This window comes from Gigantopelta aegis, chromosome 6 (genome assembly GCF_016097555.1).
Source record: "Gigantopelta aegis isolate Gae_Host chromosome 6, Gae_host_genome, whole genome shotgun sequence".
NCBI lineage: Eukaryota > Metazoa > Mollusca > Gastropoda > Neomphalida > Peltospiridae > Gigantopelta > Gigantopelta aegis.
In genome coordinates this window covers 100,716,966-100,732,097 of record NC_054704.1, presented here as the reverse complement: position 1 = coordinate 100,732,097, position 15,132 = coordinate 100,716,966, and the positions used below count along the sequence as shown (strand labels likewise).

General features: G+C 35.9%; 1 protein-coding gene across 1 annotated transcript in view; it reads left to right on the top strand.

Moving 5' to 3' along the window:
- The window catches only part of LOC121374828 (anoctamin-6-like), a 62,761-nt gene that overhangs the window by 20,562 nt on the left and 27,067 nt on the right, over nucleotides 1-15,132 (top strand). Inside the window, 3 exon segments of the mRNA XM_041501939.1 lie at nucleotides 2,045-2,200; nucleotides 2,679-2,715; nucleotides 3,791-3,900. Coding sequence (XP_041357873.1) covers nucleotides 2,045-2,200; nucleotides 2,679-2,715; nucleotides 3,791-3,900 — 303 coding nt within the window.

The window sequence follows — 15,132 nt, the reverse complement described above, 5'->3', positions numbered from 1 at the left end:
TCTATACCAATATGTTAGTTTAATGATTTGACACGGACTACTTGGTAACATTCAACTTCATCTTCATGTACAACTTCTGAAGTGATTTGATTTGAGATTAAATAAAGCGTTACATTAGGACTTGAGTGGTGTGGTATTATAGATAGCACTTTAGTCATTTTGCGTAATGGCTGGCCATGATTTTCAGTCATTTCGTGAAATGCCTGGAATTTTCAGTCATTTTGCGTATTGCCTGGTGGTCACAGGCACTTCTCGAAATGACTGATTTGTTTAGTCATTACGCATAATGACTGGCTTCACAGATTGACTGTAACATATATATATATATATATATATATATATATATATATATATATATATATATATATATATATATATATTACATACCCATTAAATCTTACTATATAAATACAGTCCTGAATACAAAAATTTATGAAATACACGTTTCCGTATTCAACTCAACTGTCGGAACTATGCCGTATTCAACGCTACTATTTATAGCACATATTACCGGGAATGTCCTTGGCGATATGTAAACAAAGTTGGTGCCTGATTTGAATTGTTTGTTAAAGCAGTTAACTGTTATGCATGTTTAAAATGCTATTTTGTGGAACATTTGAACTAAAAACAGACGAAAACGGTGACGAATATTTATAATTTAATGAGCGCGATACCAAAACTAGAGACGGGAACATTACTCACCAACGAGCTTTTAATACACGATTAATATTGACTGAACTGAACTTTATTTACACTCTGGCCGTAATTCAACGGCATATGAGGTACATTGTAAAAATATAATTAAATAAATAAATAAATCAATGACAAGATGGCACATTCGTCATAATAATGTACATCAGATAAAACAAGTGTATATCTATGGATTCATACTTGCATTTGAAGACATACATTGCATATACAAATAAAATGAAATTGTAAAAACAGATTTCAGCCCTGGGACTTAAGAATATGCATAATTTGTTTACAGAAAACTGCTAAATTTCTGAGAACACCAGTTTTTTTTACTGTCAAATAGCATTCTAAATTTATAAACATTTGGTCTAGACTGGCAACACTTTGGCAGAAGTCTTGTTCTTTCATCTTTAAACAAAGGACAACACATTATATAATGACAACAGTCACTTTTTAGATCCCTGTTTTGGCTTGGTACACAATAAATAAAACATATCCAACGGTAATTTTGTGATATGATATATTTGATAAAAGGTACTTTTTATTTCTTTCATCTGACGTTTCCTTTTAAAGATTATTGAAAAAATTCCAATGCAAAATTGCTATTGATTTTGTTTTTAATATTACTAATGCACCTGAATGTGTTTGAACAAACTCTTGTGATTAAAAAATTGTACCTTTTACGAAATATGGATTTCTAGTGAAATTACGGTAAGATATAATGCTATATTTATTGTGTACGAAGCCAAAACAAGGGTGCGAAAAGTAACTGTTGTTGACTTTAGCAACAATGACGTCGCATGCACAGTCTCCCCAGGTAGAAAACTTGAACTGACAACCGGATTATTCAGTGGAGCGATGATTTATGGAGGCAAATTTAATATAAACGTCAACTTTTCAGCAACGAGTAATTCCATGAACACCAATAAAAGAAAACAGGCCGATGACGACACAGACATTGAATGAACAATTCTTGACATTTTTCTTCATTGATTAAACTGGCGCGCTGAAGGTTTTGTGACGTATTACGAGCAAAGTAAATATTACATTGTTCCTGAATTTGAGCTATTACATTGTCTTTAAAAGGCATTTCAAACAATATCATAAAAATTATAGGTAACTTTTCAGTCATTCTTTCCTATTTTGTTTATTGTTTAAATTGAACTATATTCCTATGTGTAATAATTGGTGGTTCATCGCTCCGCGTAGTAACACAGCTGACCTAGTTGTGTAAATTGAGAAATCCCCGTCATTATCTAGCAGTGTTACGCTGCATCGAGGTTTCCTGCAGGAAATACACATATATCTAGTTTTGTCTACACACACACACACATATGATTTGTGTTTTCAGATCTGCCTGGTGTTGATCAGTGTTGTTGGTGTAATAGTCTACCGTATTACCCTGTATGTTAAAGTGTGTCCGGGCATGGAGCTTCCACGATGCATCTTTCTGACCACAGTCGTGTCCTCTGTGATAAACGCTGTCTCCATTTTATTTCTCCAGAAGGTTGGATATCACCAAGGCTGAACATAGAATCAGTTTTAACATATCACGGTTTTACTCACTTATAATGTTCATTTATTTGCAGACCCGATTTACAGCCCATGAAAATGAACACTAAGTTTAATTTAGAAACCTGTAGAACATCCGGATAAATAGATTGAAACAACAGTCTGTAATCATGAAATGGGAATAAATACCTACTAAGAGAATAGAAATGGATATTTTAAACAATAAGATGTAAGTAATATGTGAATTTAGTTATCATAAAATGGCTCTAATAGTAAACAGTACGCGGTAGTTTGAAAAACTAGGGTCTGTGACTTTAAGTAGATATATGTCATAATTCATTATAATGAGAGGTATTTGTTCTTGTTATACAAAAAGTAAAAATAACAAAATAAGTAATAAATTTGTGCCACAAATTCTTCATAAAACGCCAGTTTAACAAATGTTACTTTTCTTTGTTTGTTCTATTTTTCAGCTGTATGACTGTATGGCTGTAAAGTTGACTGATTGGGGTATGTTCATAAAATTAGGTGCACTGTACATGTTAAATTATCAGTTGTGGAGTGTTTGTAACATTTGGGGCGGGACGTAACCGAGTGGAAAAGTGCTGGCTTGATGCGCGATCGGTTTGGGTTCGATCCCCATCGGTGATGCCATTGGGCTATTTTTCTTCTCAGTCAGTACACCACGACTGGTATATCAAATGCCGTGATATTTAATACCCTGTCTGTCGGATGGGGCATATATATATATATATATATATATATATATATATATATATATATTAAAAGATCCCTTGCTACTAATGGAAAAATGTAGCGGGTTTTCTCTCCAAAACTTATGTCAAAATTACCAAATGTTTGACATCTAGTAGTCGATGATTCATAAATCAGTGTGCTCTAGTGGTGTAGTAAAACAAAACAAACTTTTATAACTTTTTGAAAAGGACATCTACAATATTGGGTTGTCATTCTATAGTTTAAATACGGTATTTTTCTTCTATAAATGTATTTCATTCAACCCTGGAAACATCCTGAAAAAAGAAAATATATTCATTAAAAATAGAAGTTTCGGGACATTTGTATCACATGATTGCATAAAATCACATACACACTCTCCAGGAAGAAAGCCAACAGCAACCCTTTTCAATAATGTTCCGCTTTATAAGTAGCTGCTGACGGGTTTTTTCTTTGTAGTGTGTGTATTAATGATTACTATGTCAAATATTTGTTATCAACGATCTCGAACATTAACTATCTAAAGGTATTTAACATCAAACATAGGAATATTGTTGTATTAGGGCTGAAATCTTTGACTATCGTTTGGTAAGCACACATTGCGCAATTTTGATATACAAGTGGTTTTTCTGTATTGAGAGCGTTACAACCGTCCACATTTCCGCCTTGCTCTCTTCCGGTCAGAGTACTCGGGCTATCTTTGGGAGTGCCGCTAATTTGCCTTCGGCATGCTGCAAACTCAAACATGTCCTTTTTTAAAACAAATATTCTGTGAGCCTTCTTTACAAAATCGTGGATCCGCCCCTGGAGCTAGCCATAGAATGAAATGAACTATGTTGTTTACTTTCAGAGAACCACCAGACTGAAACGCTCTACCATGACGCTTTGATCATCAAACTGTTCGCCTTTCAGTTTGTCAACAGTTACGCATCTTGCTTCTATATAGCGTTTGTCAGAGAGGTAAACTTTACAGTGCTCCTTAATAGCCGTTATCCATGACTTTACAGTACTCCTGGGTACAGGGTTCGCAGCCCGGTACCGGCTCCAACCCAGAGCCAGTTTGTAAGGGCTCAGTAGGTAGTTGTAAGGACACTACATCCTCTTCTCTCTCACCAACTACTAACCAACTAATAACTAACCCACTGTCTTGGACAGACAGCCCAGATAGCTGAGTTGTGTGCCCAGTACAGCGTGCCTGAACCTTAATTGGATATAAGCAAGAAAATAAGTTGAAATGAAATGACTTTGCAGTGCCTTTTTGCCTTGTAATATGTCGAAGTTGTAGCGTGGTTTTAAACTTAAAAATTTACACAACAGTTAAGAGTAAAAACTGTGACCAGTACCAGTATGAATTAATGTTTGACGAATCCTAGTCGATGCGCATTTCGATAGCTTTCACCAATGCACGAGAAACACACCGTGACCAAGATTTCTGCATGTATCAGAAATGAAAAGAACAGAACAGAACAGAATAGATCGTTATTAGGCTCAAGGTCACCACTTCGTGACACAAAATGAGTACACAAGTTTACAAATCGTGAGCAATCAAGGTGACAAGACATGAAATATATAACAATACTTAATAAAACACACAATAAAGTACATAATAAATACCATACGTTTTCAGGAGGAACACATTTTGTATATAATATTAATAAATAGGCACAACTTTCACAGTGCCAGCATCTTTGCAGTTAACTGTTGGAATTTAATAACAATAAGCCGAACAATATAAAATGTCTTTAAATACATTGATCTTTTATCTTTAATTTGAACATATATACATTAATAGTGAAACTCATCTCCGATTTTGTCCGAGGAGCGTAATGAAAATATTTTGCGGGATATTGGTTGAAAAGAAGAAATCGTAGTACACAAATATATGATTTCCTGCTTAATATATGCAATATGCTTCAAACTATGTTTTCTTTTTGAAATGTCTAAACGTTAAACTTTTCGTAGATTATATTACTTCGCTTTGCCAATACTGTCTAAACTGACCTAGATTTAATCATGATTTTAAAATACCAAAATTCTATAGCGTAATACCAGTTTCATATTTTTAATATCTGAATACTTCAAACATATTTTATTTCATTTAAAAATCATATGGATTGGACACATGTTTTTCAACAACTTGCTAGACCCTCTCCATAATATATACAGTATTGGTGAAAACATGCATGCATGTATTTGCAATTTAAAATTAAAACACAGTAGATTAATCCAGAATATGGAGAGAGAGAGAGAGAGAGAGAGAGAGAGAGAGAGAGAGAGGAGAGAGAGAGAGAGAGAGAGAGAGAGACGGTTTGTCTCGTTCCAGCCAGTGCACCACGACTGGTATATCAAAGGCCGTGGTATGTGCTATCCTGTCTGAAATAGTGCATATAAAAGATCCTTACTACTAATGGAAAAATGTAGCGGATTTCCTCTCTAAGACTATATGTCAAAAGTTACCAAATGTTTGACATCCAATAACCGATGATTAATAAATCAATGTGCTCTAGTGTTGTCCTTAACTATAGTACTATATTGCAATAATTACACTGATTTCAATTTGACAGCGAGTTGATTATTCGTGGCTGTTTGGAAACTCGTACTACGACAGCTGCTCGGGGACGTGCATGTCACAGCTCTCCATCCAAGTTCTCGTGTTGATGATCGCCAAGCCATTCCCCAAGTTCGTCAAAGACATCATTTGGCCGTAAGTTTGTTATTTCGTTTAGTTATTTATAGATACGTATCGAGGACTGATAACCTAAACTAGATATGCCCAAAGTCATGATTTTCTAAATTAAACATTTTAATGTTTAAAAAATTCTGAATAATCCAAAAAAGATTTTTTAATTATTCAAATTATTCAGTTTTGCATCGCTTCTATTGCGTGTAAAAACTAACCCCCACAAAAAATCCTCACCCCAGTAAAATAATGTAAAAATACCCCAATAAAACAAACAAACAACGAATACTAAAACAAACAAACAAACAAAAACCAAACCTCCCCATTCCCTGTAAAAAATAAACGAAACACAAACGCAACAAGCAAAGGAATAAAACAAAGAAAAAAAAAAGAAAACCCAAAACTAAACATAAATCCCAGCTCCCCCCCCCCCCCCCCCCCCCCCCCCGAAAGAAAAAGAAAGAAAAGGTAAAGGACACAAAACAATTGTTTTTTAAAAGTCTCATTTTCGCAGAGTGGACATGACCAGTTCTCGTTGTCAACCTTCGATTTTGGCACCATGGAATTTAAGTCATGCAAGAATGAATAGAATTTATTTTTAGTGATAAAGTTAATTAACTTGTAATGAATTACAACATTACTCTTGTATCGGTCGTTATTCACTTAATACTGTAAACTGTTCAGGTTTTAAAAATGTCTGTAACATTTGCACAGGGACATCCATAGAAGACGTACGCTGACGATAATATGCACACCGAGCATACATGGTAAAGGATGCGATCCATCACTCACAGAGTACATAAATGTGCCACATATGTATCGGTGATATTAAATAAAACATATTGAATCATATTGTATTTTTTTAAATGATTGCCGGTTGTAAACATATACTATATTACTATATAATTCTGTGGCAATAAAGGTTTGAAACGAATATAGAATTTGTAGTGGTGCATAGAGGTGGGGGTTACTAGGTGGGGCAGCAATATTTAATTGGTTATGTTTTATTCAATGTTCTGAAAATATTGAAATATTTGCCTGCATATCCATATATTTTGGCCCCTCTTGTAAATCTATGAGACATATGCACTGGATTTTATATTGGGATGGGTGGGGGTGGGGGTGGAGTGATTGGGGTATCATTGCAGCGAACACTATGTATGTATGTATTGATGTATTGATGAATGAATATCTATATATTGTATGTATGTCGAGGTTGACTGTTACATACTTAAATATTAACGCTATGACACAGGAGATAATTAAATCCTTTCTGACCTCACAAATTGTCCCATGCCGTTGCTGGCACTGAATTTCCCGCAAATTGCGGACTAACCACGATGCGCTCTGAGCTATTGGGGCATCCATAATACAAGGATGCTCTTTAACTCATACATGGGGCCTACAATCTACGCGGTCGATCGCGCTTACGTGTATAAAACAGTGGGCAGACCTGGCACTGGCTAGTATGTATTAATGTATGAATATCGATATATTGTATGTATGTCGAGGTTGACTGTTACATACAAAAATATTAATGCTCTGGGAGGCATGGACCCCGTGCCTACCCACTCTCGCAACGCCAATGGCCATACATCATCAACTTGTATATGTAAACAAAGTCATTTTGTAAATTATTATTACTATTCGTTTAATATGCAGTATATATTGTAAAATCTATTTGTCTTTCAAAAGGTTTCTTAAACAACGCTGGCAACGTCGTCCCTCCTTCTTACGTGTCAAGTGTTCACTGTGGTGTCGAAAGAATCAAGTGAACCAGTCATCAACGAATGATGCCATCAGTTCACACTTCCTTGAGTTCTTGACGAACGAAAGACTAAAACCCGACCTGGGCGACTTCACTCTTACTGAGTACACAGAGAAAGTCATCATGTATGGATTTCTTATGGTGAGTAGGTTTTCTTCTTTATTTTCGTATTTCTTTTCATATTGTATTTCACCCATTTTGCAGTGAACTTATACAAATATCCCATCACCGCTCTTAAGGTCTGGGGGTCATTTCTCTTACACTGCATCGATCACCGATTATAATCGTTTTGCACCAACCGATCATCTTTCGATTACACAATCAGTTTGAATTGTAAGAATATCAGAAGGATTTTAATTATTAGCACTTAGAACCTATTGTCGTTTTTACTGAGATAGACCCTACATAATGCTTATTTTACATTTAATATATTGTTTCTTTTTGTACACTTGAAAACAAACACCAGCCCCAACATATTAATTCCATCATCTACATTAGGGGAACAATTACAGTTAACATTTTCCAACACAATCAGTTAAAGATTTTTATAATCGGTCATCACATTGGCAAACCAACCAATTTTCGATCATTGGAATATTTATTCTGCACTCACCTAATGCAATTTTAGTTGTAACTCTCCTGAGAAATATTCTCATTTCTGAATCCACATGCACCTATCAATCTGTGCATCACATATCCCAATACTTACAATACTGACATACCTAATAGCCACTGATTAGAGCAGTGCTTGGGTGCCATTTAACACACAAATAGTAAATGAATCGACGTGCTCTTTCAGCTATTCGGCGTATCATTTTCGTTGGCACCTCCTGTGGCTCTCGTCGTCATTTGGGTGGATATCCGCGTTGATGCCAAACGAATGCTGTGGTGGTACAGGAGACCAGTTGCCTTCATTGCTGAAGACATTGGTATCATGGGCTGTCCTAGAAGTGATCACAAGGGCATAAACATCGGATGATCAAATCAACGGGGTGGGGTGGTTGGATGAGTGGATGCTATATATTAATGTACCTTTCAACTGCCATCTTCCGACTCTTGTGAATTGGGAGTTAGAAGGCAGCATTAATATTATGTTATAAATGGTGGGCCGGCCTACCGTTAAACAGTTTCTCGATGCAAAATTTAATTTTGTTGGTGGTAAGTGTGCAAAAATAAGTTGTCTCCTGTTCCCAATGTGATCATTACTGGAACAGCCATAAATTATTTACTGGTTTTTTATTATTTTTACAGAATGTTACATTGGATGGACATACCAAAATCTAGTTATTGTATATATATATATATATATATATATAAAAACATTTTTTAAACAAGTACAGAGTACAATAGTGTAGCGTCTAAAGATTATGTTCCTGATAAACAAATCTAAAATAATTATACTTCTCGATTATTTTATATTATATCGATGCCATAGTATCAACAATAACAGACAAAACGTTATAAAACTGTACCGACTGCAATGTTGTGGTTGGCTTCTTACTTGCCGTGGTGCTCCGAAAAACTGCTTGTCGGCGGCCACAAATATGCCGTGATGCCCTACGTGATGTAACACTGTGCCCTTTCCACATCTCATGTTGAATATGTACATTTCGAAAGGATTATTGGTAACATATTTTAAATATTGCTTTATTGTTTACATGTACATTTGATCACAAAACATAAGACCTATTAGCTTTGACATACTAGGTAGTGAGGGTGTATTTTAATTGCAGGAATGTGGTCCACGATTATGACGTTTGTTAACATTGTTGGAATTCTATCACATGCCTTCATCATTGCCTTCACGTCGTCTTGGAGTGAAAACTTCTCAATGCAGAAGAAAGTATATACTGTCGTTATTTTTGCGGTAAGCATATCAGCTACAGAAAATTCACCTGCTGTGATCACTTCACTTTATAGATTTCATGTTGCGAAACAAAATTGTTTATCGTCTGAAAGACAGCACCATCCTCACTGATTTTATGGGCCAGTTGATGATACCTCATTTGGACAAATTATATGTTGAAAATAGTAGTTTTAAGTGAAACCTGTGCAATTTAAAATGATAATTTTTTTTAAAGAGGTACTGTAATTATAAAGGATCAAAGCTCTTTCTATAAGAACCCTTCCCTCTGCATAATCCATCTTTTGACACTTTTTAGACAGTGCATGCCCCATTTTCCATAACATAATTCTTAACTTTTGTGGGGTAGCTTTCAAAATACGAACAGACACAAATTATTAGATTAGTCATTTCGAGTAATATATGAATCATAGCACGTGTAATGAATTGTATTTGTTTCAGCTTATATTGATGGTATTCAAATTCATCTTGACCTATATAATATCAGATGTACCTGCCTCACTACAAAAGAGAATGCGAGATGTAAGTTATCATTTGAACAGTCTCATTAGTTGATGTAAAACACTGCAAAATAATGCTAAAACTTTGAAGCAACATAATTAATTAACTTTTAAAGCAATACCAAGTCATATGAGATGTGTTAGCGTTGATTGCAGTGGATGAATAAAAGGCAGGTACAAGTGACCGTTGCGTACGGAGGTTGATCTTGATTAGCAATATATATTTATACATGGCTAACTAGCTACATGTAGATGTGGTCGTCTGCCCACTCGTCGTTCTCTGAAATTGTTTAAGTGTGCTAACAAAGTTCTCTAAGAGTGTAGGTGGGTTTTTTCTGTTTACACACACACACACACACACACACACACGCGCGCGCGCGCACACACGCATATTGTCTAGTTAGGGTTTCGATTACATGTATTCTATGAATGTGTCTGTACAATATATTAAATTGTTTGCTAACTGTATCATTTCGCATGCAATATTCCTCAAATAAACTGTGCTACAGGAGGAAATCTAACCTTAATAATTTATTTGTATTTTATGTCTCACAGGACACAACAGAATATCTGAAGAAATATGTGGAGGAACTTAGCAAAAATAAATCATCAGACTGTAAAAATCCAAAAACCCAAACTGAAATATCCGTAAGTATAACATGCTTTTCAGGTTATTTCCAGTTAGAATTGTTGCACGCATGCACACACACACACACACACACACACACACACACACACACACACACACACACACAGAGAGAGAGAGAGAGAGAGACACACACACACACACACACATGTTCACACATGCACACACAATCACACACACGCACATTTACATACATACATATACATACACACAGATACACAAACACACACATACACAAACATAAACAGGCACACATACACACACATACACATATATACACACACATACACACACACACACACACACACACACACACACACTCCATCCCACACCACAATCACCTCACATTCCACACAAAGTAATCTATAAATAAAGTGTAGACTATGTTGAACACAAAACATTAACTCTTTTGTTAAATTTCCATGTTAAAGGAACTCTATTCCTTATTCCTTTTATATTTCCAGCCATCAATCCTCTAAAAATGTTAAATATTAATCCATCAACCTAATTAATGTGGTATTACAGGTACCACTTATGTGCATTTTTGTTTCATATCCTGAAATATGCTGACAAGTCAGATTAATTGTTGACTAACAGACATTCAAAGTTATATCTTGAGCTTGGCTATGTAATGGTGTCAGGAATATATAAACTGTAAAACTGATGGGTGCCTATAGGAAGGAGCAGTTTTAAAAACCAAAACTTAATAATTTTTTAACACTATAAAAGTATATATTAGCATTTCCTGAAACGTGAGTAATAGGTGATTAAAACTACTACGTGTACATATGGATCTGGTCCTTGTATTTAGAATACATATATATTTCCACATACAGAATGTAGCAGTAGACTCCCATCCCTTATGGGGAGCCATACATAAAAAAGTATTTATCTAGTTTGAACTCCTTTTCTACACATTTACGTTAAATATAAACTTACATATTAAATAATATGTACCAAACTTTTATTAAATGTGGCTGTATTATACAAAAATAACATTGGTAATATATATCTATAATATATATTACGGTTCAAAATATTTATCAAATGTTTACAAATATTTCCAACATGTATTAAATGGCTCACACTATTAATTAAAATCCCCCCTTACTTATTTTCTCTGATAGTCAATCCTTTTCCAGACGCAAATCTCTACCTAAATGCATGTATGTGTAGATATTAAAGCCGAATCTAATATTAAAGTGAATAAGTTATGTACTATTATCCTGTTCAATTATTTAGACCCAAAGTTTTTTGCAAATGTTACGTTTATTTCTTATTCGATATTTGTTTTCTTTGCATTTACATGAAAACAAACCCAAACCCCGACAGGTTTTATATACAAATCATCATATAAAATGCACGAATTTAACTTAATTCCACTTTTTAAAAATCTGTGTCGTTTGAATGCACGTTATTTCGCCTATAAATAACTATGGTCATTTGCATATCAAAAGCATCATTCTATAGTGCGTTTCAAACCAATGTTCGGTTCTATCGTCCTATCCGCACAAATCGTAGTATGACCTATATTTAAAAAAATATCTGTAAACATGAAGCAGGCGCGGATTCAGGTGGGGAGTTCAAGTGACTAAACCTCAGTTTGAAAAAAAAATATGTATCAAATATTTTAATTATATTAAATATTAAAGGGAGAGACAGACAGACAGAGAGAGAGAGAGAGAGAGAGAGAGAGAGAGAGAGAGAGAGAGAGAGAGAGAGAGAGAGAGAGAGAGAGAGCGAGAGAGACGTCATTTATGTAACGACGCACTCAACATATTTTAATCTATGGTTATATGGTTATAGGGAGAGAGAGAGAAGAATATGGTATGCATGCGATTGGTGGAGGTGTGACCCTCTGCACAACCCCAACCCCACTTAAGGCTTCTTTTGTATATGGAGCGGGACGTAGCTCAAAGGCAAAGCGTTCGCTCATGGTAGGTCGACTGATCGATCCCACATGGTGGACCCATTGGGTTGTGTCTAGTTCCAGCCTGTGCACCACAACTGATGTATAAAGGCTGTGGTATGTGCTATCCTGTCTATGGGATGGTGCATGTGACGGTACATACGGTCGTCTAATACACACCCAGCGCAGATGTGGAGGCCATGTGGCTAGTAGTTACGTAATATCTCCGGTAGTGCTGTTTATGGCCAGGGGATTGCTCGCGGTATGGTGACAGCCAGTCTGACGATCAGAGAAAAATATGCCGGCATGGTGGTTGTGGAAAATCCACATGATACGTGAGGTACCGCCTGGCGATATTCGCTGTCTCTGAGAGTTTTGAATAAATAGCTAGGATTTTAGAGATATCGAGGAGAACGATAGGAAGGCTCCAGGGGATCGCTGTCCGTCCACTGAACGATCTATATTAGTTCAGACGGGACTTTGGTAAATATATATTTTCTGCTCTGTGTATAACCTTGATGTGATTGATGTGACTTTAAATATTTTAATACTGTATTATACCAATATTATTTAGACGGTGCTGCCGGTCATCTGACGCAGTAATCTGTAGGCTCACTGTCCTAAATAATTATAAAAAGCTTAACCAGTCATCCTAGAGGACCTAGGTAAACCGTAGGTTATTGTCATTATTGTGATAGGTACCAGTATTAATTCTGTGTTACAAGGTTACTGAATGAGTAGTTAAGGGTTAATTAAAAATTAACCAGTTAGAAATAGAGCTGTAATTCCTTTATTAATTAAGTTCCCCTGGAAGCGTTTCTCAATTATCACACGTGTGGGTGTTGTGTCACGGTGAAGTGATTAGCATATTGTGTAAACTAGACACCTAGAGATTAACTAATTAAGTGATCAGTTCTGGGTTGTTACTATTGTTATTAATTAGCTACTGCGGCAGTACATGTGTCAGCGTAGGTTAATACAGATTCCAAAGTGTATTGTGTTTTTGTTGTGTTTTCTAGTGAACTAAACGTGCTATAATAATATATACTTTATATAAGATCTTATCTCTGATCATACCTAGACGAGCCACAGCGGGTATAACTGCTCGATACAGAGAGATCTAATAGATATACAGTTAGGAGAGATATTTGGATAATCGTGTTTCATCCAGTTACGGGTATTATAGAATCCCCGTGACAGTGCATATAAAACGTCCCTTATTACTTATCAAAATTGCTTATCGGAAACAGTGGCCCATGTGGCGGTAGCGAGTTTCTTTCTCACTGTCATAATGCTCCTTAACCGTTTTGTCTGACGCCACATAAACGTATATCAAATGCGTTGAGTGTGTCGTCAAATAAACATTTCTCTCGTATGTATGTGTAGTCTATATGCATTTCGAGTTGATTAGTTTATAGGTTGTTAGGTTGTTTGATAGTGAATGATATGGAAATAAATTGTTTTTGGTGTTAAAGAGTTCTGCATACATTAAAGTAATACTCCTGATGGGTATGGAGAAATAACTTAATCAGTCGACGAACTCATTTCTTCATCACTATCTTCGTTAAGGGGGACTATCACAGGGGGTATTTTATTTCTTATAAAACTATTTTGTTTTCTAAAATCTTCTTCGATCTTTATTACATGTTTAATTGCGTCAGAGAAGTGTGTAGGTGTGACAGAGTTCAATGCACGTGCAAGTTCTCTCCGCACCGTGGTCATTTTACCATCATTATGACGAGCTATGTGCCCTTTGACTTGACTCCAGATCAGTTCTATCGGATTGAGTTCAGAATGTCTTGGCGGCAGTCTTAGACACAAGTGCCCACGGCGTTCAGCAATATCATCAGTAACAAATTGCTTTGCACATTTGTTACTTTTCACAAGTTCATAAAGAACTGGCTTTGTCATGTTACTCTCAAAAGGTATATTTTTGTTTTGTAGCCACGACTGAATTTCTTCCTTTTTAGCGTTTAGTGCAGGACATCGTGTAATCTCAGTTAATTTGTTGTGGTAGCTTGCGTTATCCATGACGATAACAGAAGGTTCTGGTAGAGAAGGCATAAGTTGTTCTTCAAACCATTTGATGAAATTGTCATGATTCATCTCACCATGATAGTCTCCGTCTGTTTTTTTTAGCCTCAAAGATCAATTCAGAGCCATCTATCAATCCATATTTATCACAGCCAGCATGACAAATAATAAGTCTTTTTCCCTTCCCAGTCACCGAACAGAGTTTAGGAACTCGATCAGCAGCGTCTGATTTCGGCAGGTGATTGGCGGTACTTGTGCCCGGGTGGATATCTGTCCAGTGGTGGGATGTTGTGTGGTTGACATTCACCCAGGTCTCATCTTGATACACTATTAAATACCCCTGTTCTCGTAAACAGGATATTTCATGGAGATAGGACAGTCTCCTGTCTGATATATTGGCGTCCTCAAAAATCACTTTTCCGGTTGTAGACATATGTTGGTATTTAAAATCGAGGTCATGGAGTGTTCTTCGTAAAGTTGATATGGATATGTTGATTCCACATTCCTCCCTTAAAGCCACGTTAATCTTATGTAATGTAGGTAATTCGCCCTCTCTATAAAATCTGTATACTCGTCGTCTAATAACATCTTTATCAAATAAATCGATGAGTTTTCGGCCGCGTTTTTTAACAGTGATTTCTGTGCTTGGATTCGTAGAGCTTAGATTTTTCACAGTTCTTTTTACTGTTGAAACCGAAACTTTTAGTGCAGAGGAAACTCGATCGACAATTCGATAAGAAGCAAATCTAGGTCTACCGCGCTGATATTCATCTTCAAAATAATCGAAAACG